This window comes from Pelmatolapia mariae, linkage group LG17 (assembly GCF_036321145.2).
Source record: "Pelmatolapia mariae isolate MD_Pm_ZW linkage group LG17, Pm_UMD_F_2, whole genome shotgun sequence".
NCBI classification, from domain to species: domain Eukaryota; kingdom Metazoa; phylum Chordata; class Actinopteri; order Cichliformes; family Cichlidae; genus Pelmatolapia; species Pelmatolapia mariae.
The window spans coordinates 35,177,304-35,195,668 of NC_086242.1; the positions used below are offsets into that span (position 1 = coordinate 35,177,304).

At 40.2% G+C, this 18,365-nt stretch overlaps 1 protein-coding gene and 1 long non-coding RNA gene across 5 annotated transcripts in view; both read left to right on the forward strand.

The window, feature by feature from the left end:
* The window catches only part of ano2b (anoctamin 2b), a 78,966-nt gene that overhangs the window by 35,483 nt on the left and 25,118 nt on the right, over positions 1–18,365 (forward strand). For 2 of the 4 annotated variants that reach the window (XM_063460861.1, XM_063460863.1), the window contains 11 exons: positions 62–109; positions 778–842; positions 2,402–2,536; positions 3,153–3,313; positions 5,726–5,808; positions 6,112–6,201; positions 7,644–7,904; positions 15,963–16,037; positions 16,501–16,702; positions 17,982–18,093; positions 18,225–18,282. In XM_063460861.1, the coding sequence (XP_063316931.1) occupies positions 62–109; positions 778–842; positions 2,402–2,536; positions 3,153–3,313; positions 5,726–5,808; positions 6,112–6,201; positions 7,644–7,904; positions 15,963–16,037; positions 16,501–16,702; positions 17,982–18,093; positions 18,225–18,282 (1,290 nt within the window). The remainder of the gene's footprint in view (positions 1–61; positions 110–777; positions 843–2,401; positions 2,537–3,152; positions 3,314–5,725; positions 5,809–6,111; positions 6,202–7,643; positions 7,905–15,962; positions 16,038–16,500; positions 16,703–17,981; positions 18,094–18,224; positions 18,283–18,365) is intronic. The other 2 variants (XM_063460862.1, XM_063460864.1) reach the window with 2 other exon arrangements.
* LOC134616084 (uncharacterized) lies at positions 11,052–14,754 on the forward strand. The gene is made up of 3 exons (XR_010091425.1): positions 11,052–13,504; positions 13,893–14,005; positions 14,333–14,754. It is a non-coding gene; the product is annotated as an uncharacterized LOC134616084 (long non-coding RNA).

Genomic DNA, 18,365 nt, shown 5'->3' on the forward strand with positions numbered 1-18,365 from the left:
CTGCCTGTTGTCATGCGCCTGTGTGTACTCATGCTTTTCATCCTCTCTTCTCACTGCTCAGGGTGACTACAAGGTCATCGGACACCTGGAGGAGAGGAACGACAGACAGGTGCATTGACTCAGCCTTTCATTCCTGTCACCCCCTTTGTTCCTTTAAGTGATGTGTTACAGCTATGAAAACTGAATTGTCTCAATCAAGTCAGCTGTCCAAAACATGTTAACTCCCAGCAACTCAAAAAGGGACCTCCGCTTTTCTGAACAACTGAGCCTTAGTTTGCCATCCTCATCTCATATTTAATTTGATTTTTTTCAAACATCTGTCTAACATGTTTACAAAGCTCCTCTCAAAGTGCAAAAAAACAGGATCCGACTCAAATTTCAAAGCAAAAATATTAATAGAAAATTGAAATGTGAAAATTGAAAGGATTAGTCGTTATCCTTGTGTTTACTCCAGTTTTTGTAACATGTTCTAGTTCAACCACATACCTTGTTAGATTTTTATCTTTTAAGCACGAGGAGCACCAGGCTTCATAATGCGGTCTTCCTCCTCTCTTACTGCATTTCACTTGGCTGCAGGATAATGTTACTTATACTGCAGCTTGTTGGCTTCATCCACTGAGGTTTAATTCGGCCAATCAGAATGTTACTGCCTACAGATGAGCTCTACCTCTGAGAATCATTTTCAACTTACAACATGACAAAATACACCCACACTGACTCTCTCTCTCTCTCTCTCTCCCTTTCCCTTTCTCTCTATTGCTTTGTCTTGTCTGTCAGGTTTTGCATGAAGAGTGGGCTAGATACTCAGCCTTTTACAAGTACCAACCCATTGATCTAGTCAGGTAACGTAACCACAGCATCAACACGAAGACCTCAGTTTTTCTTTTAATTTAATATGACTCTACCATACATGATTAGTGAAAGATGTAGTACATGGGGACCTGCCAGGCACGGGAGCTGCCGCCAGTCCCCTCCGAGCCCTTCCCCAAGCAGCAGCTCAATTCATGTTTATGCCATTCACCTTTACCTACTAAAAAATGCTGTCAAACCAAGATGTTGGCCCAGCTAGTGAAATGGTTCTTAAGATATTCACATGCCCATTTGTTCTTTGGTGTTACTAGTCACCATGTGTATACTGGTCATGAATGATTCCTTACTAGCCCAAACCACCTTGTAAGACTGACAAATCAAGAATTTATATTTTTTACAACTGCAAATTTTATATCTCAGCCTGACCCAATATTGACAGACTCAAGAACATAGAGGAGATTCTAGGAGCACAGAAGTTACTCTAGGAGAGCTGGACAGGGTTGTACCCATTAGCAGGACTGGTATGTGTTCCTGTGTGCAAGGAGGAACAGGATGAGCACTACCAGAGCTACAAAATGACCTCCAGCAGACTTCATACAGGTGGCCTGAAGGCCCGATGTCCCTTGTGCTCACTACCTGGCACTGTGGAGCCCATTTGACATTTACCATAGAACACCAGTCATAGCAGGTCCACTACTTGCACCCTGTGCTTTTCATAGATAAGAGCAGGTTCACCCCGAGCACCTGTGACAGTCGTGGGTCTGTAGAAGCTGTGGAGAATGTAATGCTGCATGCAAGCTCATTTAGTATGCCCTGTTTGGTGGTGGGTCGGTGATGGTCTGGGCAGGCATATATCCATGGAGGGATATCCACAGACCTCGACATGCTGGGTGTTGGCACCCTGACTGCCAGTAGATATGGGGATGAAATCCTTCGGCCTGCCGTCAGACCCTACACTGACGGGTTTCACCTAGTGCTCGGCTTCATATAGTGAGAGAATGCAGGCAGTTGCTTGAATATGAAGAAACTGATACCATTCAATGACCCCCGTGCTCGCCTGACCTAAATCCAATAGAACACCCAATAGAGTAGGCTGTATGAGGGCTAAAATACTATGTACTGACATAATTATGACATATTGACTCGGCAAAATTACACAGAATGAAGAATGTTGCTTATCTCATTACATGTGGACACATTTGCTTTGTGGTAATAAACCTCTGACAATCATGAAAACTTGATGCTGCTATTTACTATATATTCTGTTGATAGTATAACTAAATAGTGTAACTAATTATACTATTTTGATTACTCCCTGCAGTAAGTAGCACAGATTTATCCATTGTTAAGGTTAATTAAGTCCATGTTGGAGTCTTTAGATCTTGCTCAGGCAGAATTTGTACACCAGTCTTTAAGAAGCTACTATTAAAGGCTGTGCAGAGTTAGGAAACACCCTAAATAGTAAGAGCATTAGCCCTCTTAATCTATTTTGGGGTCAAACACAGTATCAGGATCCTTACACCTGTTTTACATACTGCCTAATTCAGTCTGCTGTGCCCTAACCATGAACTGCATTATTCCTTACCCACAGGAAGTACTTTGGTGAGAAGATCGGCCTTTACTTTGCATGGCTCGGCGTGTACACCCAGCTGCTTGTACCAGCTTCCATAGTGGGTATCATTGTGTTTGGCTATGGAGTGGCGACAATGGACACTAATATACCAAGGTACATTAGAAATCCACTGCAAAAATCTCTAGTTTTACTGTTGCAGTTTCATTTGAGAGAGAAAATCATTGTACAATCCCACACTGTAAAAAGTGGTTATGGAATGAGATGTTCCCTAAAATACTGATTCTAGCATAATGCAGAAAATAAGGATTTGTTCCTGCCATTGCATGCACATATGCCCATACACACATTTACTAGACAGGGATTGCCCAGATACCTGCTGTATCTGGCTTTAGTCAGGGTTGTGTGGGTGGCACACAAAAGGCTCAGCTGGCTCTTGTGTGTGTGTGTGTGTGTGTGTGTGTGTGTGTGTGTGTGTGCGTGTGTGTGTGTGTGTGTGATGAAGTGGAAGGCTGATAATTCAGCCTACACCAAGTATGAATAGGGTCAAAGTAGAAAAGCTTGTGTTGTGGTTATGTGTTAAAAGTTCCATTCATTTATTGTGCTTAAATGTAACAGACCCAAAGATCCATGCGCCTTTTTAGCTGAGAGTGAATCCACAGACAGAAATATAGAGCCTCAGTTAATCTTATAGTCATAAACATTAACACTAAACCACGTGTTATACAATGGTGGGCACTCTAGACTTGATATTTTTCCCCCTCTTCTTCAGTCTGGAGATGTGTGACCAGCGTCTCAATTTCACCATGTGTCCTCTGTGTGACCGAGCATGTGACTTCTGGCATCTCAGCACTGCCTGTGGAACCGCCAAAGCTTCACACCTCTTCGATAACCCTGCCACTGTCTTCTTTGCCATCTTCATGTCTCTATGGGGTAAGGTTATGTGTTTTTGCATATGCATACAGAGATGACAGGTGGGCTGGTTATGAAAATGCTCAGAGATACAGTCCCGATCAAAAGTTTAAGACCACTTGAAAAATGGCAAAAAAACATATTTGGCATGGTTGGATCTTAACAAGGTTCTAAGTAGAGCTTCAACATGCAACAAGAAGAAATGGGAGTGAGACAAAACATTTTTTTGAGCATGCAATTTATTGAAAACAATGCTTAAACTGAAACAGACTGTTTTACAGCTGATCAAAAGTTTAGGACCACATGCCTTTAAAAGGCCAAATCTGTGCAAAAAAGTGGATTCATTGTCATTTTCTGTCCGGTAGTCACACTGTCATGGCGTTCTGATGGCAAAGGCAAAATGTTCCCTTTTTGAATGTGGTCGGGTTGTTGAACTGCATAAGCAGGGTCTCTAGCAGCGCACAATCCACATTTTTGCACAGATTTGGCCTTTTAAAGGTCCTAAACTTTTGATTGGGACTGTATCTTATGACCTGAATTTTATGTCCTGAGAGAATCTGTATAAAATTACATGAGGCTGAACACTAAGGAAGGAGCAGCAGGTTAGAGTGGTTAAGGATAGAGATGGAATTCTACTAAAGACTGAATAGAGTATGCTGAGAAGATGGAAGGAGTACTTTGGGGAGCTCATGAATGTAAAGAACATTGTAAAGAACAGACAGAGGAGGATAAACGGTGTATTAAGAAGTGCAGAAGATTAGTAAGGAGGAAGTAAGGACAGCTATGAAGAGGATGAAGATTAGAAAGGTGGATGGTTCAGGTGGCATACCTGTGGTGGTATAAAGATGTGTAGGAGAGAGGGCAGTGGGCTTTTTAACCAGACACAATCTTGGAGAGTGAGAGCATGACTGAGAAATGGAGAAGAAATGGCTGATGTGCAGAGCTGTAGTACAGTGAACCCCAACGTTTCTTGCGCCATGCACTGGTTTAATGCCCGACAATATTTTCACGGACTGGCCTTTAAGGTGTTGCGGATAAATGCAACAAAATAAAACCAGTAACGGTACCAAAAAAAAGAAGATTTATGCATAACACACGGGAAAAGACACAGGGAAACGGAGTTAACGATAAAAACAATAAAAAAAATACTGATAAAAAACAATAAAAACCCTGAAAACCATAAATTTCACACCCGAGCCTCAACTCTCGCAGCCCGATACCAAAAGACTCACGGACCGGTACTGGTCCGTGGCCCGGGGGTTGGGGACCGCTGCCATAGTAGATACAGAGGGATAAAGTTAACGAGCCACACCATGAAGCTGTGGGAAAGAGTTGCTGAAGCTAGGTTAAGAAGAGAGGTGACAATCAGTGAGCAGCAGTATGGCTTCATGCTGAGAAAGAGAACTACAGATGTGATGTTTGGGTGTTGATGGAAAAGTATACAGACTTTCAGAAGGAGCTGCACTGTGTCTTTGATGGTCTAGATAAAGCATATGAGAGGGTGCCAAGTGCGGAACTGTTGTACTGTATGAGGGAAGGAGTGACAGAGGGAGAGTGCTGGTAGATGACATGTATGAAGATGGTAAGGTAGCTGTGAGGTATGTGGTAGGATTGACATATGTATGAGCTTTGAGTGGGATTAATCAGGGTTCGGCTTCTTGTTTGCACTAGTAATGGACAGGCTGATTAATGAGGCCAGGCAGGAGTCTCTGTGGGGTATCATTTTCACAGATGACATTAAGATCTGTAGTGAGAGTAGGAAGCAGGTGGAAGAGAGCCAGGAGAGGTGGAGGTATACAGTGGAGAGAAAAGGACAAGTCCCTAGAAACAAGACAGAATAAGTTTGTGTGAAAGAGAGGGTGACGGGTGTAAGGGTGAAGCTGCACTCCGCAGATGTTTTGAAGATAGATGAGTTAAACATCTGTTGGCAGCTATCCAAAGCAACATACAGCACATGAGAGAGGTGAAGAGGTGATTTTGTTGATAGCAGGATTAGCAGCAAGTGTGAAAGCAAAGGTTTGCTGGACAGTAGTGAGAGCTACTATGATGTCTGGTTTGGAGACTGGTACAAAGGCAAGATGGGAGGTGGAAGATGCTAAATCCTTCATTGGCAATGACCAGAATGGACACGATTAGAAATGAGTATATATGTTACAAATAAGTCATAGGAACAGCTCAGGTTGGGCAGCTGTAAATTTAAATTACACCAAGTCACTGTCAAAGAGCAGTTAGGGGACAAATGCATTATTTCTCTCTTGCTTTCTTGCTTGCCCTCTATGTCGTTGAATCAATTGAAAAAGAAGTAGTTTAGTCAACTCTAAAATAAAAACTTAGGGTCAACTTTTAAGTCATATGATGCAGTTGGAAACTTGCAATTGGAGATTTACGATACGGTAACCTTTATTAAAGTTCCTCGTTTGTGTGATCGTGCAGCGGTGCTATTTCTGGAACAGTGGAAGCGACGTCAGATCAGTCTGAGCTTCAGCTGGGACTTGACAGGCATCGAGGAGGATGAGGTAAATGCTATCTAAAGTGCAAACATAAACACATCAAACCTACAAAATTAGCAGAAAATTTTCTGAACATTCAGATTGCCAGAGGTTTTTTCTTTTTTCTTAACCAGTTTCACTCCTACAATCTGCGTGTGGCCACACTACCTCCTCCAGCAGTGACACTTAACATTGGCACTAAATGCATTATCATCTAATGTTAATCCCACACTAGCCTGGAATGTACATATGGCATACACATAGATGCCCACATGAGAGTCGGATAGAATGTCCAGAACTTAACTCCTTCTCACTCCTGTTTTCTTTCAGGAACACCCAAGGCCAAAATATGAGACCGTCCTCCTGCAGAAAAGACAGAAGAAGCAGAACAATAAGAAAAAGAAGAAGAAAAAGAATGAGGTAGGAAGGCAAAGAAAACAAAGCTATACTATTAAAGTGCTTACTATAGGAACGTGTTATGGTAACAAGTCATGTTTTTCAAATTCGGTGATCTGTATACATAATCAAATATGAAGGAAATGTATTTCCTTTCACCCAGCTGGACTCGGGTGTCAGTAATATAAACGGAAAGGTATTGCACAGTAATGCTCATCCCTCATCAATTTACACTGGAAAATACTGTAGTGCATGTTGGTGATGGTTACTAATGAGCCTAATGGTTTGGTTTTCAACATGTCCAAGATTATCTCATGACTGGGAGTGATCTAGATTCTCTGTGTAAACCGGGTCAATCACACTGAGTCCTGTTGGCCCACATACTTTTGCAGTGGTAACAGATGGCTGCCTGCTGCTGCCAGAGGGAAGCAGGGAACTGGTTCACATGACACAGGATCACCGTTACACCATCCCAAAATTGATTAGGGAAGAAAAATAGAAAAACCTGAAAGATCTTCCCGGGAGCTGATCATATATAGTTGCAACTCAGGATTTAGTATCTTGCCCACAGATACTTTGGCATGCAGGCTGGAGCAGCCAGGAACCCACCCAACCTTCTGATTAGTAGATGAACCACTCTACCCCCTGACCCACAACCACGATGAAGAAATTGATAGAGCTGTTAGTGTGCCACTTAAAGATTCCTCACCATCAATGGGTTCAACTTCTTAAATGTTGGCAAAAGACTTGCGAAAGTTAGCTGCAGGTCCTTCGGTGGCTTTCAGCCAATCAAATATGGGACACTCTTCAGAGCCAATGCACTTTGTGTTTGACCAGGTGTTTCCTCAGATTTGATGTGTTGCCATTTTTTCCCTTCATTTTGCACTGCAAATGTTACAGAGAGCAATCGTTTTTTGTTTTTTTTTGTTTGTTTTTTTTGAAAGCGTAACCACACCTGAGAGATCTTTTGGTTAACTTGAGTGATAGTTAGTAATAATCATGCTCTTTCTTCCGCTTACCTAAAATTTGGCACCGAATGATTTAGTGTGAGTTGGTTCTCAGTAGATAATTCTGTCAGTACCATTAAAAAGTACAGAGTTTGGTACCCAACCCTGACTTTATCAGTCTTTAGGTCCTTCATGGTTTTTTTTTTTTTTTTTTTTAGACTTTTAACAAACTTGTATTAGGTAATATAATGTGGAATACAGGAATGCTTGTTGCTGAAAGTGTGCCTCTGTACACCTACATAGATGGTCCACTAAAAAGGAGGTGTGATTCATAATTAATAGAATTGTTGTAAATCAATGCGACTTAAATAAACATGTTATATTTTATATAAACAAATATGCTTTATGTGCAAAGAGAAAAACATTCTCCAAGCTTTTGAGTGATAGTGGGTATGTCTGTCTGTCTGTGTATCTGTCTGTCTGTCTGTGTGTCTGTAACTTGTCCCCCCTGTCTTTCAGCCAGCAAAGCAGGAGGACGGGACAGTGACAGGGAAGGACAGATGGAGACAAAAACTACTGTCAGCCATGTCTGCAGGAATACCGGTAACCCCTCCTCTCCTTCCCCTGTCCTCTTCTTCCACCTGTCCTTTTCTTTTGTCCTTTTCTTTTCCCTCCTGCTCCCACCTTGCTTTCCCTATCCTTTCTTTCCCCTCCTGCAGGCTGCTGTCTGTTCTTCTCTTCCTGTCCCATCCTCTGGGTGCTACAGTTTCCACTTTACAGGTATTTCTTTGTATGTTTTCTAGCATACCCCTTGTATATATCAATCCAGGTATGTGATGACCACAGCAGGAGTTACAATTGCCCATATATTTGGGCTAGTCGATGAACCCAAAAGCAGAGCACAGATATGAACAGTAATGCAAGATTGTATTAAAAAACATGCTCATTGTTGGTGGGAGAGAGTTGGGTTTGAATGGAGGTCATGATGAGGTTGAAGCAATAGGCAGGGCCAGGGCACCAATGCAGCTAAGGACTGCTGCATGAGAAGTTCAGAGAATAGAGAGCTCAGAACTGAGAAAGATAAGAAGGGGCTTAGGCAGATGAATGCTGCAGACAGAGAAGAACAGGTGTTGGTAAATGCGAATACATGAGTGGGCAATAAACTAACAGAGACTGCATGATCTGGCAGTTGTGTATATACTGTTTTCACAGTCAAAGTGTTGGATCTAGGTATTTATTGCAGAGCAGGATGATGACAAGCAGCTGGCAGTCTGACTTCCCCCGCACATCACATCCTGCAATCAAGCAGGCAGAAAACAGAAACACAGAAAGGAAAAGAGTGCGCCTGCCAGCTTGGTGGGAATGATGGCACAAGTGAAGGGCATGACACACAAAATTACCCTGCATTCCACTGCCCACGTCACCCTGTAGTACATGTGCTCTGGGAAAAATTCAGATAGCAGTGTATGATTTTTGCTTTTTTCTCAGAATGGAATGAAATCTGGCTCAACTTGGGTGCTGGTAGGTGACCCATGTGCTGCAAGGTCCCGGTTCAATTCCACCCCGGATCAGTTTGTGCATGTCTTTCCTTTCTCAAACTGCCTTGTCATTAAACAGGCTAAAAGAAAAATGCCATTGCACTAATTTAGAGGGATGTTCATTGCTGGTTCTGTGAACTTTCAGTAGTAACACTTTCATAAACCTTGTTACAAATATTTGTTTTCAGAGTTGGAGGAAAATTTGATCAGCAAAATGTATAATTTAGACAGACATTGCTTTTGCTTGTGACATTATTTACATAGAACAATTGTAAAAATATCATTTCAACATATTAGGACAGTAAAAATTAAAGTCATGCATTATTTCTTGATTTATGGCAGTAAATGTACCATTTGTTTTTTTTTTTGTCTTTTTAACCATGATTCTTATGAAGTGTCTAGAGTAAAGCACTGTAGGAATTTATTATAAAATGTGATTTGTATTCTAAAGCCCTTTGTGTGGACAGTCAAGGCAAAAATAAATAAATAAATAAAAAAAAAAAAGAAAAAAAAAAAAAAAAATATATATATATATATATATATATATATATATATATATATATATATATATATATATATATATATATATATATATATATATATATATATATATATATATCTACCTGTTTTGACTCAGTGTCACATACTGTACACCATCCAGCTGCTTTACACACTTCTTAAGAACGAAAGGAGTCTTAATCCAGGTCTGAAAATAGTTCTCAACCAAAGCAGTGTAGTACTGTTTTCCCAAATAGTTAAGCTAATTAATGTTAAGAAGTCCATCTAATGTAGTCTTTAAAAAAGAAACATTCTTTATAACACAGCAAAGGTAAAATGATTTGTTGGAGCTAAAGGATTTATTTTCTACAAACCTTGTCGCTGGACAGTTAACAGGACCCCCTTATGAATTGGGTGAGCTGCTAATCCTTCTTTGCAACCTTTATCTCTGTGGGCTTTTTCCTCATCGCAGGTGTACCACATGACATTAATGGACTCAACGGTGACATACTGTTTGTTACACCTTTGCTTGTATGGCAAGTTAATTGTGGTTAGGTCTACTGTCAAAAAACAAACAGCTACAAGTACCTGGGGATCCCACAGGCAAATGGGAACCATGAAGAGGCCACTATGAAAGCTGCAAACACCAAGTACCTGCAGAGGTTCAGGCAAGTCCTGAGGAGTCAGCTGAATGGCAAAAACAAGATCTAGGCCAGTGGTTCCCAAACTTGCTGGGCCCCACTTTGTTTTACAAGAGAAATGTTCGCGCCCCCCGCGCGCGCACACACACACGTACGCACAAACACATCCTTTAACCACACACACCCATAATTTGCTCCATTGCGGTTTATTTCACACCTCAAACATTTAGTAAACAATTAAGTAAATACAAGTAATCTGCAATAAATTACAGGTAGTAAGAAAATAACCTACTAACTCTTTTAGGCTACGTCCACACCTACACGGGTATTTTTGAAAACGCAGCTGTTTCGTCCACACGTAAACGGCGCTTCGAATCACCGAAAACGGAGATTTTTTAAAACTCCTTTTTTGCGTTTACGTGTGGACGAGGAATACAAAGTTCATCACGCAACGTCAAAGGTATGTGCCTTTTTTCACGTCACGCTGTGCGCCACGTTATTGTTTACATGAGATGAATTGCGGAATGGCAGATATTCAGATTAACAGTGACAGTATTTTGTCTCTATCTTCAGACTTTACAGGCTTACATACACACGCAGTTACTGTCCCTCCATTTAGAAAGGCAGAGGCCTCACGGTGTGATTATTTTACGTGTAGTTGTTTTTTTCCTGTGTAATAATATTCAACATTGCTATCAATACATTTTTCAAAAAATTCCTCTCTGTGGAAATGGGTTTAAAAACATAAAAAACTGTTGGATACTGTTTGTCCGGGATTTGAACCGGGGGAACAAATCGCGGCAGGATCAGCCTGATATTATTTGTATCCCACTGTAACTTTACTGTATAAAGAGCTAACATCTCCAAAATGTCAGGAGTAGTTAGCCATTACAAGAAGTGTTTGTGAACTAAAAATCAAGAATGTGGGATACTGTTTGTCTGTGATTTGGAGAGCCCAGCACGTGCTCCCGACGCAGGGAAAACCAATTATGCAGGGGAGACCTACCTCGGCACTTGTGCAGGTGAAGCCAAAGGGAAGATATGCTTCACCATATTTTCTAGTCTTTGGCTTAGAATGTAGTTGGTTTGGAAACATATTCAGCTATGCTTCATCTCCTGCTTTGCGTTTGTGTGGGAGCCCCGTCAAAAACCTGTCCATTATGCTAGCAGTGTCCAAGCATTGTTTTTTTGTTTTGTTTTGTTTTTTTTCATACCCCCCCCCCCCCCCCCCCCCCCCCCCGCAATGGCTCTGCGCCCCCCCTAGGGGGCGGGCCCCACACTTTGGGAAGGTCTGATCTAGGCTATCAACACCTAGCTCTGATCAGGTACCCTGCTGGGATAATAAGCTGGCCGAAGGAGGAGATGGAAGCCACTGACATCAAGACGAGGATGGACCCCCCCCCCCCCCCCCCCCCCCCAGGGTGGTGGAGAATAACTGAGCTAAGATCCTGTGAGACTTCCAGATACAGACGGTACAAACTGGTGATGGCTAACCAACTGGACATGATAATGGTGGACAAGCAGAGGAAGACTGCTGTAGTGATAGACGTAGCAATACTGAATGACAGCAACATCAGGAAGAAGAAACAGAAGCTGAAGAAGGACCAAGGGCTCAGAGAAGAACTTGAGAGGATGTGGAGGGTGAAGGTAACAGTGGTCCCAGTGGTAATCAGAGCACTTGGTGCGCCCCCCACCCCAGCTAGGCGAGTGTCTCCAGCAGATCCCAGGAACATCATCTGAGATCTCTGTCCAGAAGAGCACAGTCCTAGGAACAGCCAAGATACTGCGCCTACCCTCATGCTCCCAGGCCTCTGGTAGAGGACCCAAGCTTGACCCGCTCACAGGGGCAAAAAAGGGAATTTGTTATTTTTTTCTTTTAATTGAATGAAATTACTATTTGATAAAATTCACTACTTCTCTAATATTCTTTCTAATAGCATATTTCCAAAAACTGCCTGTGAATGCAGAAATGACAAAGTGTGAGACTTAAAACACAAATTTATATGACAAAGAGATGGACAACACAAATAAGCCGACTTGGAGAAGTAGAGGGATGGAAAGAAACTGAGGGAGGGCGGGCTGAGTGGGAGTGATGCATGCTGGGCAGGAAGCCAGGGGTAAGATTAGTGACCGTCACTATGGCGACACACAACTCCCTCTCACACACTTGAACCATTGTTACCTGACTGTGCTGTAGGATCAAATCAAGAGATTATATGAACATATACGAGAGTAAAATGGGTCTTTGGTTTTTGAGTCTTCTACGTTGGTCCTGTTATTTTAAAGCAATATGCATTCGGCATACTAAGCACTTATAAATGTTGGGTAAATCAAGTTGAGCATTCATTTTGGCTACTTTAAGTACAGAGCTCAGGCTGCATGCTTACATTTGCAAACTGACAGTAAAAGTGCCGTAACTACATCAGTGGCTGATCTTCAGTGACGGACAAATCACTGTCACAATGTTTCAAATCAGTTTTTGAACTACAGGGCATGTTAGTGCTAATAATACAAGACAAACTAAAAAAAGAGAAAGGGTCACATGTTTTAAAGCCCAGAATCCTAAAGGGAAGCCAGCACAAGCACTCTGTCTCAGACACTTACATTGCATTAGATGTGCCTCAATATGGTGAAATGGTACTTTATGTATAACATCATTCTTAACATTTAAGCAAATGTAAACATTTATTTGCTAAAACAGCCATGTAGTATACCAGAACAGTTCCCTACTGCTTAATATATTAAATGCAGTATGTTTAAAAATACAGTGTTTTTCTGCATCTGCTTACATTTTGCAGGAATCAAGCCAGCCTGGTTTTTAGTGATTCTGGTCCACAGTACTCTGGAGCAACTCAAATATTCAAGCACAATGAAGTAGTGTTTTGCAGTTTATCCATAGTGAGTGCAGCAATACATACTTTAAAAGGGCAACTGGAGTACGAACTGAAAGTGAAATTTAAAAAAGAAAAAAGAAGCAATTTAAGAGCCAGGGTTAGTCTGTCACAAATACGAAGGCTTTGTTGGTCTTTCCTCAGTGGGCATTACAAGCTAAATATAAAGTCTGACCTACCTTTTTCTTTCTCTTGGTCAGGATGGCCATCACACTCTGAAGGTCTTTTTGTATACACTTTGTGTATGTAGAGCCCTCAGGGTGAGAGTGAGAGAGTGAGAGCAAGAGGGAGAAAGAAAAGCATTTATTATGTTTGAAATGAAGGCTCATGTCCAAAAGGCATGATTCTCAAAATTATGATAAATGTACCGATTCAAAAACAAGTTGCTGATTTCGTTTCTGCTCTTTTATCAAAATATTTTTCACGTTATACGCTGCTCACTGCATAGACGTTATAAGTGAGAGACTGCATAAATCTGAATAATGGACTTTAGCAGAAAAGCACATTGTGTTCCATGTAACACTTTCATTTCCATTAAAGTTTTTATATTTAATATGTGCATGTTCAGTTAAGACAAAAGGCCCTCCATTTGAAAGGCTAACGACTTTGTTCCAACAGAATAATGAGAAAGAAAAATGTTAGCAAAATTGTGTATTTTTAAATCAAATGTATTTCGTCAGTTATAATCAGGATAAAACCTGTTTGTCATTTCTCAACATCGCACTCTGAGTGCAAACAAACACACTTTCCAGCATTCACAAGTTTAAAAGACTCAACGAGGATGTTTTCAAGAAGCTTGCCAAAACCATCCGGTAAGTTAACTAAATGTGTTGGTTTGTTGTCTGAACACGGTGTAGACATCTGCTGCTGGTTACCATGTAAAAACAAAGTAGAACGCACAAGTTGATTTATACACTTAGATCTAATCTGATCTAAACTGACAAGTATGCACATAGTGACAACGTCACATTCAAGTGCTAACACATTTTATTATTCTAGTAATAGTCTTTTAAAAAAGGTTAATATGAAGAATTTATACTTGGTAGCAGTAATAGTAGTGCATACATAGCACTATTTAATAATAGAAGTGGTGGTGGTAGTGTCTGTGAAAAGTAGAAACTACTGATGATAACTTGTTGCAGTTTAACGTAGCCTTATTTTACATTTCATTTAAATCTTGTTTTGCTCTTCTGTCTCTAGCAGATTGGAAATTTGTCACGAGTCCCGGTGTGATCAAATTTTCCTTTAGCACTTGAACCAGGCTAAGAGAGAGTCTGGAAAAGGGGGAGAAGTGAGAACCTTAAGAGAAGATGGTATGGCTTTATTTTGATTATTTTTGGTTTTTGGTGAAATATTGTTCCTTTTAAATATTTTTGGTGTTAATGGTTTCTTGGATTTGTGACATGAATTGTCCTTTTGTAGGTCATTATTTAACAAATTAGTAGCTGAACTTTTGAAACACAGCAATGGAGAACCAGTCAGGTGGAGTCTAATCCAGAATACCAGAGAGATATAAAAAGTCACACAGTCTCTGTTTTAACTTTTAATCTTACTTATTACTTAGCAAATTCTCATTTTTAACTAAAACTTTATTAGAATTGGGTTTTTAAAATTACTTAGGTGTCTTTTTTTTGTTATAGGTCTTCAATCAGCAACGAACAACCTACAACCTGACCCCAAGTGAAAGGCTTCTGGGCTCACTGTCTCTCTGGGAATACTTGCCAAAAGCTGCAAAGTGAACAATGTTGTAGAACTGAAGTGACAATAAAAAAACTTCACATTTAAGAGATTTGTTTGTAATCCAATAATTTACATGGCTAACACCTCATAATTAATTTGTCTCTTAAAGTTTGTAGTGGGCTTGAAAGACACATTATTAATTTTATAAAAACATAACTTGAATGTAGCATACACACCCCAGATCTGCAGTGCAAATGTTGGAGCAACCAAAGGACTACCTAATGATGTATGCAGGAAACATGCTTTAATGGTTGAGGCTGTCTAAATGTGCATTTACTATTTAGTGAAAAGCCAAGAGGTCCTCAGATGACTAAAGGGTAGAACTCTGAGTGGTTGAAGCAATTAGACCAGTATTAATATAGTTCTAATAAATGTCAAAATGTGTCCTTGCATGAAGAAATGTGTACTTCATTTTAATTCTACAAGGTTCAAAATCCTTATTTTGAACCTTGCGTCCCCATATTTTAAACTGATGCTACTCCTAGAGGTGGTGTCTTACTCTAAATCTCAGATTAAATGTCTAACACTCCCTTTTCAGCCCACTGTATAAGCTTATTCATGATGGTTCATATGTATATTTGCCTGTTTCTGTTTTTAAAAAAGCTTGTATTGCGGGGTGTACAATGCCATCATATTCACTAGATGGTGCCATTGCACTGCTAGGCTGCATAATACCTCTTCAGAGTATACAGGGTTTTGATCCACCCAGTTCTGTGTGTGCAAACTGACTTCCTACCACTGTGTGAGGATGTTCATGTATGCATTATTTCCATATGCCTATAAGCACCAGCTGGGGGTGGAAGAGTTGAAACAGTTTGACAGTGGTTTTGTTCCACTGTAAACTGTAACTGTACAGGTTACATTCCATTATTAAAATTTCTGACATTCCGGGCGAGACTTTTGTTTGCACAGGGTTTTGTAGCTGGGCAAAACCAGATCCTTCTATCATCTCCTAGCACTTTAAATTATGCATTGCGACTGTCTCCTGGCTGTAACCTGGTTTTCGAGGTTGTAGAAATCAATCTTCCTATCTGAATCTTGGCAAGAAAGCAGATACTTGTGTTTTCTTACACCTGAAATCGCTCCAAAGTAGAAGCCAGTTAATGTGGCTTCTACTTTTAGTACGTTAATATTTGTTTCCATATTGATGCCTGGGAGAATGGATGAATCAGCTGGGAGTCATCTGGATGTTAGAGATTCTCTGGAATAAAACCATTTCCTCCAAGCTAGTGTTTGAATTTAGGCTGCGTACAGTAAAACACATTTTTATGCTCCCTTATGTCTGTGCTGAGATGTAGTAATGTTTCCCGTGGTTGTGTGAAATTCACTGGCTGCTTGTTTTGCCCTAAACTCAGTTTTTACAAACCATTTGAAAGGAGGAAACGGCTTTGTTTTTCTCTCTTTTTAAGATGTCTCTGTAGGCTCTCTGTTCTGGATAACAGATTTAGAAACAAACTTAAAGATCCACAGATTCCTGTATGAGTGATCTGGAATTTTCCCTCTTTTGTCCTCCTCTGTTCTTTCTGTCAGTCTCCTATAGAGAAGCTGACCTGGAAAGATCGCCTTCCCGGATACTTGATCAATGTATCCTCTATTCTCTTCATGGTAAGTATTTAAAAATGTGTTTTAGGGCCAGTGTAGGATGAGAAAAATGTATATGCAGAGCTGGGAATAAAAGGGATTCCTTTTTCCTTTTTTTTTCTTAAGATCCATTTGACTTTATAAGGTTGGATTGACCTCATCAAGCAACAGTGGATAACAGAATACAATTAGATCCTTTTTTGCAGTTGGATTTAGCAGTAAAGAAATACTTGTGATTTTTAGCTCAAACTTATGAAAGCGCATATTTTTTCCTTCTAAAGTTACCACTTTAAGCACGAGTTTCGCAACATTACTATCCCCCTCTCTGAGATATGTATGATTTTAAAATAAGCTTTGGTTACATCTGATCTAGCCTAGCCGTTTCATTTTCTCAGAATTGAAGTGTGAGAGCATAATAAGTCTAGCCATTGCTCTATAATGATTTGAGTAATAACTACTCTTCATTTGCTTGTGTTTTTGCTCCCAGTTTGCGCTGACATTTTCTGCAGTTTTCGGCGTCATCATTTACCGCATCACAATCTCTGCGATCATGGCGATGAGCCCTGACCCGGAGATCAGGCACAATGTTCGGGTGACAGTCACTGCCACTGCGGTCATCATCAACCTCGTGGTTATCTTGATTCTGGATGAAATCTACGGCGCTGTGGCAGTGTGGTTAACTGAGCTAGGTACAGACACACACAGATGTCATTTTACTCTATTCTAGTAAAGTAACTTTGGCTTCAAGTACCAGAGAGAATGGGGGGAAAACTGGATCCACTGGTGAACACTGCTAAAAACCTTGATTGGTTTTCTTTCCTGCCAAGAGCTAAGTAAAAAGATCATTAACATTTGAATATCTTTAATAATGAAGCTGTGACTGCACAAGATGTTAGCTTAGCTTAACAGTCACCATGCTGGTCACCATGCATGGTATCAAGTCTCAAAGTCATCAAAGTCTGATTAATTTTAGAAATGTATTTTTTGAATTGCTATAAGTACAACATATAGTTTTAAAAAAATATTGCAAGTGGGTCAACTGGTCTTTTCTGTAATTTATATATATATTTATTTATTTTATACAAGCTCTTCATACATCCTGTTAACTACAGTTTATTTACCAATATAAACAAAAAAAAGAAAAACAAACCAAAATTTGGAAATCACTTTTTGGGACTATTTGGGAACACGTACTGGCATGACAGTTGCAACAGACTGACATTTCCTACGTTAAGGCTGGGCCAGTAGATTGCCCTGGTTTTGTTTCTAAGCTAAGGTAATCATATCCTGCTAGTAATTTACTCTTTGAATCTAATCTAACCCTGATTTCTGGAAATCAGGGAGTTGTTTCAAATATCCAGAATGACACATTTACAAATGCTAGGAGTAAAATAATGCCTAGGTCTCTTGATAAAACATGTAATCATCTTCATCTTCTGTATCTGAGAAAGAGTCCTTCTGCCTCATGGTGGACAGCTTGATAAAACTTTGATGTTTTCATGCTCCAGCCATCCCATCAGTCATCCCAGGAGGGTTTCCTACATTTATATTCATATTCAAAACCTCTGAAATAGAAAAAAATTAGATGGAGAAATGTGAGGGAAGAGGGTGTGTGTGTGTGTGTGTGCTCGTGAGTGTGTGTGAGAGAGATGATGTGCAATGTGAAAAGTTCCGGTATTTTAACCTACTTCCAGCACAGTGATCATGTTAAACTCTCTTCACTTGCAGAGTTGTCACTTTCCGCTGAACAGATGCCATTCTTGTGCAGTCATAAGTCTAGAGGCACACTGTAGAAAAAATTATGTGGACACCTTAGAAATACAAGCCTAATAAAGCTGTGCATGTGTTTGCTTCATGTTTCTTTTACATAGGCCCCATTTCATTTCTATTAGCATGCCACTTTTTCTGTAGCCCTCATGAAATACTGTGCTAACTCTTTCTCACTGTTTCACATCAACTATTTTTCAGAGATTCCTAAAACAGAAACCAACTTTGAAGAACGACTCATCCTGAAAGCCTTCTTACTCAAGTTTATGAACGCATATGCTCCCATCTTTTACGTGGCTTTCTTCAAGGGACGGTAAGCCCTCTGTGTTTGTGTTCACCATTGTACCATGAACACCACATCTGAAATGTCAGCTATAAAATGACACCCACTTCTTTTTAGTGTCACTACTAGGACCTAATGGTTTTTTTTGTATGTTTTTGCAGGTTTGCTGGACGCCCGGGAAATTATGTGTATGTGTTTAATGATTTTCGGATGGAGGAGGTGTGTGATTTTATCTTTAAACACAAGTTTGTTTTTGTTTTTCATTTGGATTAGCAAAATTGGATTCAAAAGTTACAGTGCAA